General features: G+C 45.2%; 1 protein-coding gene across 2 annotated transcripts in view; it reads left to right on the plus strand.

Annotated features, from left to right (window-relative positions):
- LOC135912822 (angiotensin-converting enzyme-like) overlaps positions 1-16,871 on the plus strand; it is a 92,792-nt gene that overhangs the window by 41,250 nt on the left and 34,671 nt on the right. For both annotated transcript variants that reach the window (XM_065445363.1, XM_065445364.1), the window contains 4 exons: positions 3,266-3,424; positions 6,559-6,661; positions 6,788-6,931; positions 7,386-7,577. In XM_065445363.1, the coding sequence (XP_065301435.1) occupies positions 3,266-3,424; positions 6,559-6,661; positions 6,788-6,931; positions 7,386-7,577 (598 nt within the window). The remainder of the gene's footprint in view (positions 1-3,265; positions 3,425-6,558; positions 6,662-6,787; positions 6,932-7,385; positions 7,578-16,871) is intronic.

Consider the following 16,871-nt stretch of genomic DNA (forward strand, 5'->3'; position numbering starts at 1 on the left):
GCCACAGAGCTAGTACTTATACAGCCGGGATCCCTGAACTTGGGCACATAGATTGATTCCGTTCCTTAATATGCCAGTCACAACTGCTGCAGTCAGCTGCGGCACATGTCTTCACTCCACCGCTTCATATTTTGCAGAATGAATGGAGCACACTGCGTTAGTAAAAACGCAGTTGCATTTCCGACAACTTATCACACATAAGCAGTGCAGAAGTGGTAATGATTTCTTATTTGTGCGCTATCATTTGTACGCGCCGCCCAAAGCGCCATCTAGTTTCTCCAGAGCAAACTGCTTCGCGAAAACAGCCAACAAAACGTCCACGTCAGAATTTTTGCGCCCAGAATGGTAGACAACACTGTTCTATTCCTGTAGACGTAGGGCCCATCGCGCGATGCGGCCAGCGGGGTCTTTGAGGGACGACCACCAGCAACGGGCATGATAGTCTGTGACGATGTCGAAAGGTCGAGCGTAAAGGTAAGGCCGAAATTTAGCAAGAAACCACACAATGGCAAAGTATTCGTTTTCAGTCCCAGCGAAGTTCACTTCAGCTTTCATGAGAGTTCGGTTGGCGTAGGCTATGACGTATTCGCCAAAGCCAGGTTTTCGTTGTGCTAGCACTGCGCCCAGGCCGACGCCGCTGGCGTCTGTTTGAATTTCCGTAGGAGCAATTGGATCGGAGTTACGTAAAATTGGTGGCGATGTAAGTAGACCGCGCAAGGTGATAAAAGCGGCGTTTACGCTATCTTTACTGGGTGCAAAGGTCACACTGGCGCACGCAAGCAGCTGTGTCAGGTGTGCAATGATGCTACCAAAATTTCGCACAAAGCGGCAAAAATATCAGCACAGGTCAATGAAGCTACGCGGGGCATTAAGTGTCGTTGGCTTAGGAAATTCGGCAACAATGTACAGCTTAATTGTATCAGGAAGTACGCCATGTTTGGAAACAACATTGCCAAATACATTTGATTGTCTTGACCCGAAAAAAAAACACTTCTTTAAATTACGCTTCAGGTCAGCTTACGTAAGCGCGACGAAAGAATCTCTCAAGCGTTGAAGATGTATCGGAAAGTCGGGCGCACACACCACAACGTCGTTGAAATACCAGAGGCACGTTTGGCACTTGAGGCCACGCAAAATAGTGTTCATCATCTGCTGTGACCGGCACATTCCAAACTCCGAACGACATGACATTAAATTTATGCAAGCCGTCGGGTGCAACAAATGCGGTCTTACAGCGATCAGCCTCGGCCATCGGCACTTCCTAGCACCCAGAACGAAGTTGTATGGAAAAGAAATGTAGCCCCTTGTAGGCAGTCAATTGCGTAGCCTATGTGCGGTAAAGGGTACACATCTTTTCACGTGACCTTATTCGGATCGGATGTAACCATTCTTCTTTCGAAAAGAATGGTTCGTGATATCCATGGTATGCTTGACTGCGCAATAACGTCTCGAGTGAGCATGCCGGTCACCTGTTCATGAAAGCCCGCCTGTCACTTGCCGGAACCCGGCAAGGCCGCTGCCGCAGAGGCACGTGATAGTCCGTGTCGATGGTATGCGATACAGCTGTCGCTCGACCCAAGAAAGTAGTGTGGCAATCAAATGAAAAGCTGAACCGAATAAGACGACGAGGAAGCTCGTCGCGCTACGTTGGATTAAGGTTAGACTCGATTGATGCGGCAAAAAGGCTGTGGTGAAGGACCCGAAGGCACAGGGTCTAAAGCAACGATGGAAGCGGTGGGTGTAAGCGGCAGCTTTTGCATACAGGGATACTGTGTCACTAACAGGGAAGGAGACAGTTACGCCCGCATTCGTGCATGACACATGGCGTGGGTCGCTGCTGCGGGCATCGTGGTGACCTGCGCATAGCTGAGTGACGAAGCAACAAGGGTGCTGTTAAAAGCAAGGGGAATGCACTGAGAGACTTCATCCTGGACTACATGCTGCAGCGTGGACGTCAACGAAGAGGAGGACGTCTCTTGTCCCAGAGGCATCAATGAATGTTGGCGGGCCACTTCGCGAACAAACAGTTTCATCTGCACCATCAGCGAACAGTCATCAACGGCAATCGTCAAGCCAGATAGCTGTGACAGAGCGCCACTGCTTGAGAAACGGTGCGGCAGCCCTTTACCAACAGCATCTGAAAGGGATCGTCATCAATTCCCTTTAAATTATGCCTGATCTTGTCGCTTACCATAGACGTAGCATGAACACGCTAGCGCAGATCCATGACATCCTCGATGTAGCTGGCCAATGCATCGCTGCTCTACTGCGCTGGTTCTAGCAGACGTTGCTGGGCGCGTAGCTTGCGGACTGCCGGTCATCCAAACACTTCCGTGAAGTTTGTCTTGAACTGAATTTAAGTTGATAGGCCACGTTTGTGGTTGTGGTACCAAAAGTTCGCAAAATCACTCAGAAATGTTATGACGTTCTTCAGTTTCGTCGCACCATCCCGCTTGTCGTCGCTCACCCTCTCCTGTTTCAGCGGTCTATTATCCCACTGAAAATGGCAGGGTCACGCTGACGCAATGCGCCCGAGCAGAACACGGCGGTCACTGGGGCCGTTGGAAGCGTTGATGGTTCTTCTACCATGACTGCAATGAATGGCAACGTCCTGCTTCCGAGTTTGAGGTTTCAAGATAGCCCCTCCACGAAATGTCACCATATTAATTGGGCTCATAAAGCGTCAGCCAAGAACAGAGCAGCAGGAACGATGCACCAGCTACATCGGCGAACTGGCCGTGCGACATGCGATGGTCACAGCACTTTCTAGAGTGCCGATCTCCATCTGGCTACAAAACACGCAATCGCGATGGGACTTCCAGTGCCATTCTTCTTCCTTACAGAGCATTTAAAGAAAGTACGTCGATTAATTTGTATAAAATGTTCAGTCTACACCTCGTGCGCTTGCTTAAGTTTACCAAATTATTTCACTCATGTTTATTAATTTATTGTACGGCCCCCAACATTTCTACTGGGGGCCAATCCGTGGCCCACAAGCGCAAACGTTCACAGACTTCTGGCCTAGGTGAATAGCGTATATAATCTCACGCACAAATGAAAACGGTGAAAGAAACTCACCTGCTATCATGTGTCGTCCTGTCTGCGCTTTCGACTGTTCCAGTCAGCACTATTCCTCTACGCCATCATGAAATAAAGCCGAGACCATCTTGGCATTTTGCATTACATCGTTTTAAAACTTGTATTAAACATTATTGCATTATTACACTTACGCGTTGTGCACTTTTCTTTTCTCCCTTCAAACTAGGTGGCTGAGTCTATTGCCTTGAGGAAGTTGCACAAGAAAATATCGGAGCACGCCGCACAATTCAGGTGGACCGAATTCAGAGACCCCATGACGAGAAGAATTTTTGACGAACTGTCATCTCTTGGTGCTTCCGTTCTTTCACATGAAAAGGAAGACGAGGTGACTTGGACGCATTATTTTATAGGATATTTCTTCGCAGTAAGAGAAAAAAAATGCGTATTGACTTACCTGTTACAATAATCGTGTCTACAGAACTAATCTTTTTGTGTTCACTGACACACTTGCTCCCTTAAAAAGCGGGAATTACTGAATCTAATCGACTAGCCAACCAGATTTATTATTTTGTTTTTTTTAATTTATTGTTTTGTGTTGACTACGTATCTACTTCAAGTTCTGCTGCACTAGAATTTTTTTACTCTAGGTCACAACTTTCGAATAGTGAATTACTGTCGACCCGTATTCCAAAAAAAAGCTTTTACGCAAGTTTTGTTCGTAAGGTAACATTCCAGCCAATCATGATGCTGTACAGAACCGGCGAAAGCAGCCGGCTAATGGTGAGGAGCACTTACGAACGAAATGCTTTGTGAATACGGCCCGTCGGCCTTGTCCGTCTGTCTTACCCACCTGATTTATTACCAACCCCACAATGCGGTTAGGCACTTCGAAGCTATCGTGCGGGAAAAACAGCAAGACATACACAATAGACGAGAAAACCATGACCAGGCGGCGCTACTGCCTTCTGACAGAGACCCCAATGTGGAAACGTGATGCAGCGCAGTGGAGCCGCGGCGCGGTCTCCACTTTGTTTACGTCGTTCCGCCTGCGCGGTTCTTCGCCGCTCGTTCTCATGGCGCTCCGTTTTCAACGGCGGCAGATCGCCTGCTTGCGCAACAGCGATGCAAAGATTGCAATGCGGTTTCAAGAAGGTTGCCGACGCCGACAGATCTTTTTCGTGGTGGCAAACTCACGAAATAGGCGCGTCTGCTTCCGCACGTGTACGGCGTTGAACAAATCGTGGACGGTGATGTGACAGTGAAAACCAAGTGCGTGTCACAGGTGTCCGACAAGATGGTATACGACGTCGAGTTAGAGGTATGCACAAAGTTCAGAAGTTTAGCCACTTTTATTTCTATATGATGCAGGCACAAAGCGGTCATGCATACTTGCAGAGATGTGCAGGGACGGTGACGATTGCCGTTAGTTTCCTCGGTAGCTGAGCGCGCGCCCACGGCTGCTCTCATTTGGTGCTTCCACATTTTGCTGCTAAATTTCATGGCTGGAGCATTAGTAAATTACACGTTTGTGTTCGTTCTGATTTGCGCGGAGCTGTCAGCGAACAACGGCAAGCGTTATCGATGTCTTCGCTTCGCGAAGCATGCTTGTTTTTGCGTTGAACCAGTGTCAGTGCGAGGTTTCATTTAATATATCATGTGTTGAGAGAGTTCAATGCTTAAAAAGCGATCCGTTGCCTGCCTCTTCCGACGCTGCTCTGTGATTAAAAGATCATCATCGCCTACTCACTTGCCCAATAAATAATTACAAGAATATTTTCTTTGCAGCTGTGTTACATCAGCTATGCCTTTTACGCTTATCTGCTGGGGCACAGCTCATTTAGGGCGAGCGAGAGGTGGTGTTACGGCACCCCAATATTCGCGAGCGTGTGTTTATATATAACCTATTTAGAGAGGGGGATTAAATGCCCCCGTGGCTAGCCCTATGCTTGTCTGCACTAGATATAACAAATCTAAAATTGTGTACTTACGGGCAATGGCACATATCTTGCGATTCCACCTTTATTGCACAGGTTAATCAGCTCTGCTTGGTCTCGAGAGAAAATAGTGCAGTAAAGAGTGTTTTCAGGATTCACATATCTAAGGAATACTTATTACCTGCGGAGGTTCTTTAACGTGCACAAAAATCAAAGCACACGGTAACAACGGTGTTCTTGCACTTCGCCCCTATCGAAAAGCGGCCGCCGTGGCCGGGAAGCGAGCTCGTGTCGCCGAGCTCAGCGACGCAACACGCACGCATTTGCCGCTAACAAGCGACGGATGTCAGCACAATTCAACAACGCGGCACGACTAAACTAACGGTTGCGCGCTAAAAACAGGCATATCACTATTCCGTTTTCATCGAGCCGCCGCGATATTGCACGTAAATACGAAAGTATGGTACTTGACTAGGCGCACTGCAGTTATCCATACTTGTCGTCTGTCCTTCTCGTACCACTTCCACGGAAATCTGTAGAATTTCACGGGCGGCGTTCAACCTTTCGTGTATTCGAGGCTGTTGTGGCAATCAACAATACAGCAGTATTGCGTGCCACCTTTCCTGGCTGATGAGGTCGCACTCGGCATCGCAAAAACCACGCGCACGAGCGCTCCCGCCGTACAGAACACGGGCGCGCGCCAGCGCAGCGACGACCCTCAAAACTTCCATCGGTCCGCTAGGGGAGCATTCGGTGCTGGTGCCACGTGGGCAAACTTTATATCGCCTCGTCTATAGTAAAATGGGTATGTTGTAGCAGTCACTTGCTAAAGTAGAAAATATTTTCAGTTCCATAAATATTATAAAAAATTATGTGAGAATAATAATACAAATCATTATTGCATATCTTCACATCACAGTTACATATGATTCCCTAAAAATTAATACGTTTTTGTACCAGGCTGGGCAGTCGGCTCATAGTACGAGTACGCGCAGAAAACGGTTTACCAATGCATAAATTATAGTAGCTAAAATAAATAAAAATTGATTGACTAGTTATTATAGTATTGGCGACAGTGGTGTTAAACAAACATAGACTGCTTGTACAAGGTAGAAAAAATGAAGACAGATGTTGCAAGAAACTCGACTTCGCTATCAGCACAGCCACAAAAGGTTATAAAAGTGAACATAAGTAAAGAAAGAATACAGCGTAGCTTATACCTGTCTTCCGATAGAGCTAAGTTTTTTCACGAACTTGTAAATTATGCGTATTAGACCCTCCGCAACATATTGTAACACACAGTTGAGTGAAGGTACTTTAATTAGTTCAAGTTGGGTGAACTTGTGCCCGGCAAAGAGCTAAGCCGGAATCTCACTAAGACTTACATAATCATTTCGCAAGAGTTCCACACTTCTTCCTCCTGCACCGCGCTGATGACACATTGCTCTGGTCGCACGTGTCTTGTGAGCCCGTGTTTCCCGCTTCACTGCTACAAACAACCGGACTAGCGCAGGAGGTGAATGGCAGGCGTGATTTGAAGGCACCCTGTGTCAATATTTTCTCATCTGTTTTCTTTTAATTTCAGTTGACGAAGCTGATTTCTGAGATGCAGGGGCATCATGCTTCAGCAAAAGTTTGCCCATGGTTAAAAAACACCTCTCAACAATGTCACTTATCTCTCGACCCAGGTGAGCTCACCAGGTTTTTTTTTAATGAGTGCAACCAATTATAAATGTCCATTACTCCGATTGGCTTTACAATGCTGTGCTACGCTAGGAAAATGAAGTGTTCTTTCTGCTTTAATAACATTTCAGAAATCATAAATATTATGAGAACGTCGAGAAATTACTGCGAACTCTTGCACGTCTGGGACGAGTGGCGTAAAGTTGCAGGAAAGCCCATGAAAGAAAAGTTCTTGCGTTACGTTCAACTCGAAAATGAAGCTGCGATACTCGGCGGTGAGTCGCTTTTTTTTTTTGTCAGCGGTTTCAAACAGCACAATACGGCAACCCAAACGCATGCCCACGTGTTACACCAGTAATTGTTCCAAAAAGGAGGCTGCACGTTGTCAAGCACAGGGTGCCATTTTTGATTTTATTAGGTGACACAGCTGCTGCGAAACATGTGATGTTGAAATTAACTGTTTGCATTTCCATTCAGAGTTGTAAAGAGAAAGGGCTGCGTTTCGTACTTCTAAATCTTTGGTACACAGTGTACTTACCAGGTTGAAAGGAACGCTAGAAATGCCGAAGTGCACATGGATGCTCTTTAGGCGTGTGCGAGGTTACGAGGTTACAATTTGCTTCCTTAATCGTGAGGATGGTGGGGAGGAGGAAATTGGTTAATCTAAGCAAGTTAAAAGTTCATACCACCAGTTGTGCGCCCTTGTGTGCCTAATGTTTTCCTCTACAGGACAGCACGACGCAAGTGTCTCATGGCTAGGTGCCTATGACGACGATAATTTTGAGAGGAAACTGGAGCAAATATGGGCACAGATAAAGCCACTCTACATGCATCTGCACGCGTACGTGCGTTCAAAGTTGCGTAATGTGTACGGCAATGACAGAATATCAGAATTTGGACCCATTCCTGCCCACCTTCTTGGTAAGTGTACTTTCTTTTTCTGCACACTAAGTTAGGCGACGTGGCCAAATCTAATGAACCGGGAAAGAAACTCGGGCTAGGAATGGCTCGAGTATCGTAACCATTGAGATAATGGTGCCTACAAGGTAATGTTTTAATTTTTTTTTACTTCATCACTAGCGATAAGCCAGTTCTTTATCCAGATTTTTTTAAATGGGGTCTGAAGTTGAAATAACACATTTTTTTTTTGCTAACACGACGTGCCCGGTATACAAATAGTTTCGAGTCTTCACACTCAATGCCACTGAATCAAGAGTTCGGTTTGTCAAGTGTGGAAACTTGCCGAAACAATGTAAAATTTCTGACAATATTGACAGAACAATTGGTGCATGGTACAGCCTGAATTAATATGAAACGTTTGGAATATAACACAACGAAGGATTAGTTTTTCTCAAGGCGGAACTTGATAGAACAATATTTTCCCAGTACATGGACCCTGCACTTTCAATTCGGGCGTCAATTGGTTTGTTGGGAGAAATTGAGGTGAAACGCACTTTGGTTACAGCCTTCTTGGTTTATTCCCTAACAACAAATAAACAAAAGCAATAACGAACCCTACGAACTAATTGAACAAGTGACAGTGAGGTTGATCATAATAAATATATAAATACCAAGGAGTTCACTCGATACGTAACTTTTCTCCGCACCGCTAGGAAAAATTCACCGCTTGCTGGAGATCCAAAGTGCCTCGAGCCACACTCGAGCGATTTGGGCGCGAACTCACGTGATTCGCCTGGTTGCGCGGACACCACTCGCGCTCCCGTGCGTGGTCCACCTGAAGAAAGTTCTGCCTTTTCGGCAAAGCTGCTGGCACACGCGGCCTGGCCTTTTCTGCGAAGCCAACCCGCTTGGGACATAGATTTCCACAGTGCAGTGCACGAAAAACCCTCCAAGATGTGTACCTGAAGCCGAGCGCAAGGTGTCGAAGAGCGTCGAAGAACGTGCACTCCAGGCAGGGGAAGAAGCCATGAGGTCATCGGCGGCGGGGAGCGGATGAGGTACAAGTAAGATGTGGTATGGGCTCGATTGGTGCGCCAACTGATGCTGGTGGCGCCCAGGACCTGTAATGGCCACTGAATAAACGTTGAAATCGCCATCCATGGTGGCAGGATATTGCAAAATGTGTCCGCTAATATGGCCGTAGGCCGGTCACTGGCAGCAGAGTCTACGCAGAACGGCGCATGTTAGACGGCCTCAAGAGTAGCTCTCCGGTAAGCGTGAACGAAAGTGTTGCACTAGGGACTTTTCGCTGTCACCCTTGGTGCAGTATGACGATCAATTATCGAGAGGTAAGTGGATTGGCAGATGGATATTTGATGCAGCAGTCGCATAGGTAGCTGGTGCAGACATAGAGTCTGCGCTGCCACCGCTGTCGCTGTTTGTCGTCGTTGTACAGAGAGATGCCGGTAGTGCCTCAACCAGCTCGTTCACGTCAGAAGACCCTTGCGGTGACAGGTCTTTGGCTGTTCACTGTACGAGGGGCACTGAGTTGTGCAAAATATCGGGAACCGGGGCCGCATGGTGAAACTGTAGAAGCAGGTAGTAACATACTGCGTAGTGCACCACCACAGCGGACGGAAAATGGTCGTAGGGCTGCGGGCTTGTGGATGGTGCGACGAAGGAGGATGACGTGCTTTGCTGGCTGTGCCATGGCGTTGTTATGCTCCAGAATCTTGTCAAGCGGGGAGAGCCTTCCTCTTTTTGCCAGTCGAAACGATGGAAGTGGCGCAAAGAGCCACGCAAGATTCATTCCTGCGGGCCACATTGCGAACGGTGTGTTCCACTGGGTAGAACTTATTAGGCCGATGTGACGGTGGCCATCGTGGCTCGCCATGGTTCTTACATTTATTAATGCGATTAACATTATTCATGCTTCACTTCACGCCCTTTCAGGGTTCTGTCTATCTACAGGGTATGTCCACCATGTAATGCGCATGAGTCGATTAAAAATTATGTCGGTCAGACAAGCACAATACATTATATTTTTTTCATAATAGGCTCCTCCTTCGTCGATACATTGCTTCCAGTGAGATTTTCAGGCATCAAAGGTGTCACCGAAGGCCTTCGGAAAATCCTTCTGAGCCTTGGTGCAACACTCCTTGACTTTGTCAACTGTCGCGAAATTGTTCTGTCAAGTGAGTAAACGTGTCCAAAGTTCTCGAAAACGTTACGCTGCCACGCAAAGAGTTTTATTGCACGCAAATAAACCCATGCTCTCCCGCAGGGGCGAGTAGCCAGTGCCGGAGCGATCGGCGGCAGCCAGCTTTTATTCCTTTCGGAACGGGGCAGCCTTCCGCTATTCAGAAGAAAGTTCACTTTTGTTCGGCATATTAATGCATCTTTAACGCGTACGCGTCACTTTGACGGTGTAAGTTTTTGTGGTTTTGTGACATCGCGTGAGAGGCAGGGAAGTGGGTGCAGCCCGAAAACTTTTTTTTTATTTGAATGTACTGCAGGCCCTTCACGGCCCGTGCAGGAGTGGTACAGAGATGCAACGAAAAAAAATCACGATGACAAGTCAATACACTGAATGCATTTAAAAAAAGAGTCGATGTTATTGCAACACACAATATCGTTAGTTAACTTGTTCCACTGGGAAATGGCTGACGGAAAAAGGGAATCCTTGTGAACATTAACGCGGCTTGGGGGAATATAGATTGTTTTGGAGTGATTAAGTATGGTTGAACGTTTTGGAGGATCTTGGAGGTAATGAGAGCGTGCTATTTGGAAACGACCATGGTATAATTGATAGATGAATTTTAGTCGCGAAATTGCTCTTCTCTGCGAGAGGGGTTTTAGGTTAGCCCTTGCTAGCAGACCCGAGACACTGGACTGCCTTTTGTAGTCCGAATATACAAACCTAATTGCTAATTTTTGTATGCGTTATATTTTATTTATAAGGCATTTTTGATGAGGGCTCCAGATTAGATCAGCGTATTCTAGGCATGGTCTTGTTAGTGTTTTGTACGCGTTTAGTTTGAGGTGTGGTGGTGCTGCGCGCAGTCTCGTTTTTAAAAAGGTCAGTTTGCCTATGGCTTTCTGACACATGGTCGAAATATGAGGCTCCCAGTTTAGGTTAGGTGTGAGTTTAATGCCTAGGTATTTTACCTGGTTGCTTTTGTTGATTGTTGACCTTCCGATCGAATATGAAAAGTTAAGCGGGAGTTTCTTATTTGTGTAAGACATGTAATGTGTTTTTGACGTGTTTAGTTTCATGCCCCAAGTGTTGCACCAAGAGTAAATTGTTTGAAGTCAATTATGAAGTTCTATTTGGTCTTCTTGGTTGTGTACGACTGTGTACACGACACAGTCATCAGCAAACAGGCGCATCTGAATTGAGTTTTTAACGCAAAACTGGATGTCGTTTATGTACGTCAAGAACAAAAGTGGTGCCAGAACTGATCCTCGAGGTACTCCGGAGTAGACATCGAGTGGTTGTGAAAGATTAGTATCGATTGAAACGCTCTGTTTACGATTGGTTAGAAAACTGTTGATCCAGGATAGTATTTTATTACTCATACCGAAAGCCGATAATTTTGTGATTAAATCCTGGTGCGGAACTACGTCAAACGCTTTAGAGAAGTCTAAAAAAACTGCATCTAATTGGCAATCATTATTAAGTACGTTAGCTATGTCATGAGTTAACTCTGCTAGTTGGGTTATGGTTGACAGGCTTGTTCTGAAACCATGTTGTTGTTTATATAGGAGTTCGTTTGTTTCTAGGTGAGATATTATGGCCTTAAATATTACGTGTTCCATTATTTTGCAGCATGAGCTTGTTAATGACACTGGGCGGTAGTTATTTAAATCTAATTTCGAGCCCGATTTATCTATTGGAATTATTGCAGCCTTGCGCCAATCGTGTGGTAGCACTGATGTTTGAAGAGAAAGAGTGAATATTTTAAATAGATACTTTCATGTCCAACTTGCGTATCGACTTAAGAATGAGTTAGAAATTTGATCCGGGCCGGTAGATTTTATAAGATCGAGTTTATGCAATAGAGACCGTATACTTTCTTTACTTACAGTTAATTCTTGCATTGGTATTTTGACATCGTAATGTGTTAAAGCTGCATTTGTAGCATATTTCGTAAAAACTGTCTGAAAGAAGTTATTCATCTCTTTAGCGATGTGTTCAGGGTCCTGAATAACATGATCCGAGATTTTGATTTGCGTTATTTTTTCTCGTTCGCCTGACAAATATCGCCAGAATATTTGAGGGTCATGCGCCATAAACGAAGGTAATGTAGTGTTGAAGAAACGGGTCTTTGCTTCCGATATTTTTTGTTTGAATGTACCGCTAAGATCGTCTAACCTGCACGTGATTCCCTTTTTCCGCCGTCGTTTTATTTTTATTTTTAGTTTGATGATTTCACGTGTTATCCACGGGTATTCTCGGTTAATGCGTTTCTTTTTATTAGGAATGAAGGTGTTTTCGAAATAATTAACAATATTTCTAAAACGCGTCCAGAGTTCTTGTACATTTGTTAGTTCATTGAATGAATGAAGCGGGAATTCTAGGAAGCCTAGTACAGCAGGATTATTTGCGCGTATGTAATCCTTAAAGTATAAAGGTAGTGGTTTTTTGTGTTTTCGCGTCGTTGAGATGGGACAGGTTAGAATAAGCGCTTTGTGGTCTGAAATGCCATTCTCGATGGACACGGAAGATCCTTCTAATGTATCACTTATAAGAACTAAGTCAAGTAAAAATGATGGTGTTGAAGTGATACGGGTCTTATCAGTTACCATTTGGCTCAGTGAAAATGTAAATGCCAAGTCTAGTAGTGATTCTGAACTTGAGACATCACGGCTGTCATGCGAGCGGCTGTTCCAATCTATTCCGGGAAGGTTAAAATCCCCGGCAATAATAAGTTTTGATCTAGAATTAGCATGTTTTGAGAGGTAATCATGAATCTGATCGATGAAGTCCGGAGCTGCATTTGGGGGCCGATAAACGCCCCCAATAGTTATGTTTTTGTTACATATGTTATTTTGCACCATAAATTTTCATTGTCTGGAATACCATCAAGTTCTAAGGACTTTATATTATCTTTAATTGCTATCGCGACACCGCCGCCTCTTGATCCTCTGTCCTTACGGAACAGTTTGTACGAAGGAGGAATAACTTCAGAATCACGTACACCAGGGTTAAGCCACCTTTCTGTTATTACTAAAATGTGAGGTTGATGAGACAGGATTAGGTTTTCTAATTGATCAAATTTATTTGCCACACTTCGGGCATTTAGGGAAAGGATTCGTAGAGTTTTGGTACTGGGCTATCATTTGGAAACTTTCTTGTTTTTAGAGGATTTCAGCGAAGTCGAAGTGGGAAGGGACTGTTTTGAGAGACATGCTTCCTGCGGTAATTCAGTCCTATTATTCTTCACTGGGTCCCAAGTATACACTTTTTCATCGATTCTCAGTTTGCCGAATGTTAGCCTAACTTTTGCTCCGTTTGCCCTTTCATTTACCGCTGAATGCCACAAGTGCGTGCGCATTACCCTTACTCTCTTAGAAAAATCTTCGGAAAAAGCTAATGGTGTGCCTTTGAGTTTGTAGCAGCAAGATAAGGTTTTGGTTTTTTCGGCTTAATCAAACAATCTAAGGATAATCGGGTGGTCTCGGTTACTTGTGCGGGTACCTATCCTATGAGTCCTTTCAAGGGTTTTCACTTCAATGCCTAGCGTTTCTTTTAAAATGTTTTCTCGCACTATCTTTTCGAGTGAAGCTATATCTTCGTTAGGTTTTTCCGTTACGCCGTAAATAATCAAGTTGTTCCCTCGACTTCTATTTTCTAAATCGTCTAATTTCAATGCCAGATCTTGGATTTGATTTTTAGTGGTGTCATAATTATTTTCACATTCGGCCAACTTCTCTTCGCAATACTTCAGTCGTTCCATGTCGTTTTCAATTGCGGCAAGCCTAGTTTCCATGTTATCAACTGTTCGTTCAACCTTTTTCAAGTTAGTTACTAGTTCTTTTAACGTTTTGTTGGTTTTAGATTGTTCTTTCAGAATTTGTTTCAGAAGGTCGTTATTAGGACGAGTATCCGATTCTGAGTCTGACGTCGGACCAGGGTTAAGCTCGACATCGCCCGATGTTAGTAGCAATAGCTTAAATACTTCATAGCACTCAACAATCAGTACAGCAAGGAAGTGTGGACTTGGAAGCACCGTCAGTGTTACATCATTGTCCCGTAAAGAGGGTACAGAGTAGTTACTGACCTGCACAATTAAAAGAGCAGGAATAAGCATAGTCGTCTGGTCGGTGCCTCCAAGTCCACTGAAGCGGATGGAGTCATGGGTCGGGTTTATATGCTGTCGAGTGCCTGATTGACCAATAGCCGAGGGATAATGGTAAAAAGGCATCGAATCAGAAATAACTTTGTTTTGTACGGTGAAATTATGCATAATCAGTGTGTACGTCATATCAGTAGGGGAGCTATCGCAGTTTTCGTGACGTCGCGCGACAGACAGGTGAAGTGGGGGAGGTCCAAAAAAGTTTTTCACCAATTGCGGTGAGCTGATTGCAGAATTAGAATTTAGGCAGTTGGCGGCGATACCCTCGGCCAAGGCTGATACCTCGTTTTTAACAGATTACAGATGCGCCGCGGGAACGTGTTGGGGCTGCACTGCAACTGGTTTGCCGATTCTTCAAGCAACCGCCCCCGCTGCTACTCCTGAATTCCGGGATTCTCGTCAAGCGTCGCAGGACCGGCCCATCAATTTTCTACACCAGGACTGGGTTGCTAGTCTCTGGATTCAGCGACAATCGTGTACTCACCTGGAAACTCTGGCAGAAGGGCACCTATATATTTTGGCCGGACGCCCACCATTCCTTGCAGTTGGCGGCGATACCCTCGGCCAAGGCTGATACCTCGTTTTTAACAGATTACAGATGCGCCGCGGGAACGTGTTGGGGCTGCACTGCAACTGGTTTGCCGATTCTTCAAGCAACCGCCCCCGCTGCTACTCCTGAATTCCGGGATTCTCGTCAAGCGTCGCAGGACCGGCCCATCAATTTTCTACACCAGGACTGGGTTGCTAGTCTCTGGATTCGGCGACAATCGTGTACTCACCTGGAAACTCTGGCAGAAGGGCACCTATATATTTTGGCCGGACGCCCACCATTCCTTGCAGTTGGCGGCGATACCCTCGGCCAAGGCTGATACCTCGTTTTTAACAGGTAGAGTGTTGGGACACTATTACTTTCTTTTTGTTGGTTGTATCGCCGCCGACTGCAATTTTTGGTTGTTGATTGCAATTTTGTTGCTACCCCGTGAAATCAGCATGTCGGGCGATGATGAAAATTGCATTTTGTGTCACAAACCACTGCCCACTGACGGAAAGTTAATGAAGTGTTCAAGCTGTAACCATTCCTATCACTTAGGCCAATCTTGCTCTGGTATTGCCCAAAATACGTTCACCACAATGGGTTTGTCTAAAAGAGAAGCTTGGACTTGCAAAACCTGTAGAACTTCAAAGAGCCGGGCTGGTTCCTCTTCACAGTCTGACATTTCTCATGTAGTTGATAACGCGATCCCGAATGGGTCACTGGCGGCTGAGCTCAAGGACATAAAAGAGAGTCTTCTCTGCTTACCATTCCTGGCTCAAAAAGTGGACACACTTCTAGGCCTCAAAGAAGATTTTTCGAAATTAACTCAGTCCGTTGACCATCTGGAGGACGCGGTGGTATTTATGTCGAATAAGTACGACTCGGTTATCACTCAGCTAAACGAATTCAGGACTCAAAATGCAAAGTACGAATCTGAGATTGCCGCTCTATCTTCTACAGTGCAAATGCAGGCAGAGCAGCTTCAGCGTCTGCACGATGTTCAAAATGACAGCGAGCAATACAGCCGCAATGCTAATCTGGAAATTCACGGCCTTCCTCAAGAAGATCACGAAGACTTGAAGCAGACGTTGGTGCAGCTCGCTGATAAACTGGAATTGGCGGATTTCACCCTATCAGATGTGGTGGCTGTTCATCGCTTACAAGGAAAACGCGATTCGATTCCCACAGTCCTGGTGCGCTTCACATCTGTTACGGCTAAGGAAAGATGGTTCCAGGCTCGTGGCAAGTTGCGGCAGCTCCATCACTCTCATAAGTTGCCAAAACTATTTTTCAATGAAAATTTAACCAAGCAAAATCGAGAATTGTTTTGGCGAGTAAGGACAGTAGCCAAAGAAAAGGGATACAAATTCACTTGGGTCAAAGCCGGAAAAATTTTCGCGAAGAAAGATGAATCCTCGGCTCTGATTCGAATCAACATGCTAGCAGACGTTGAAAAGATTGTCTAACATAATGGCAAGTACCTGCCAAGAGTTTCCCGATTTTCAGTCTTTCTGTGACAGCTGCAGTCAGAAGTCGAGAGGTGACTTCACAATTATCAATCTTAACATTAGAAGCTTACGGAAATACTGGGACGAATTCAAAATGATTGTTACTTCAACACTTAGTTTTGTGGATTTGTTATAACAGAAATTAACGTCGCAGATACAGGCCTGGATACGTTTGTTCTACACGGTTATCAACCGCACTTTGTAACACGTTCACATCGGCGAGGAGGAGGGATTGCTATTTTCGTCAAAAACGTGTATGACGTGTCACACATCGATGTTTCATTCAATTTTGCGGAATGTCTTGCTATCAAAGTGGCTCAGGGGCGGTTCCTGCTATCTGTATTCGCGTTTTATCGACCTCCATCAAATAGTGTCTGTCGCTTTTTAATAGAATTGGAAGCCTTCTTACAACGATTAAACCCGGTGGATGAAATATGCCTAGTTGGAGACTTCAACATAAACGCTCTTTGTCACACAAAGGGTGCGGTATCCGACTACTTATCCCTTTTAGCTTCCCATGGGATTGAAAATACGATAAACATTTCAACCAGAGAAGACCTGGTAAATGGGCATGTAGTCAGTTCATGCTTAGATCATATTTTGGTTCGTACATCAAATTATTCTTTAGATTCATGTGTCATAAAACAGCGTTTCGCAGATCATTATTTTGTGGCTTGCCAGTTTGTGTCGTCAACCCCATCAACAACACGCGCTTGCGCAGAGGACTCGCCTAGCAGCGTTCAGATTTCTATATTAGACCAGCGTAAGCTCGATGACCTAATCAGGGCATTTGATTGGTCTACATTAATGAATAGAAAGGCTGCACATGTCTACGACTGCTTTTGTGAACAAATACAAACATTTGAAAATTTGGCAAAAAAAACTGTAACAAGGAAACGCCGTAAAAATCATA

This window comes from Dermacentor albipictus, chromosome 8, assembly GCF_038994185.2.
Source record: "Dermacentor albipictus isolate Rhodes 1998 colony chromosome 8, USDA_Dalb.pri_finalv2, whole genome shotgun sequence".
NCBI classification, from domain to species: domain Eukaryota; kingdom Metazoa; phylum Arthropoda; class Arachnida; order Ixodida; family Ixodidae; genus Dermacentor; species Dermacentor albipictus.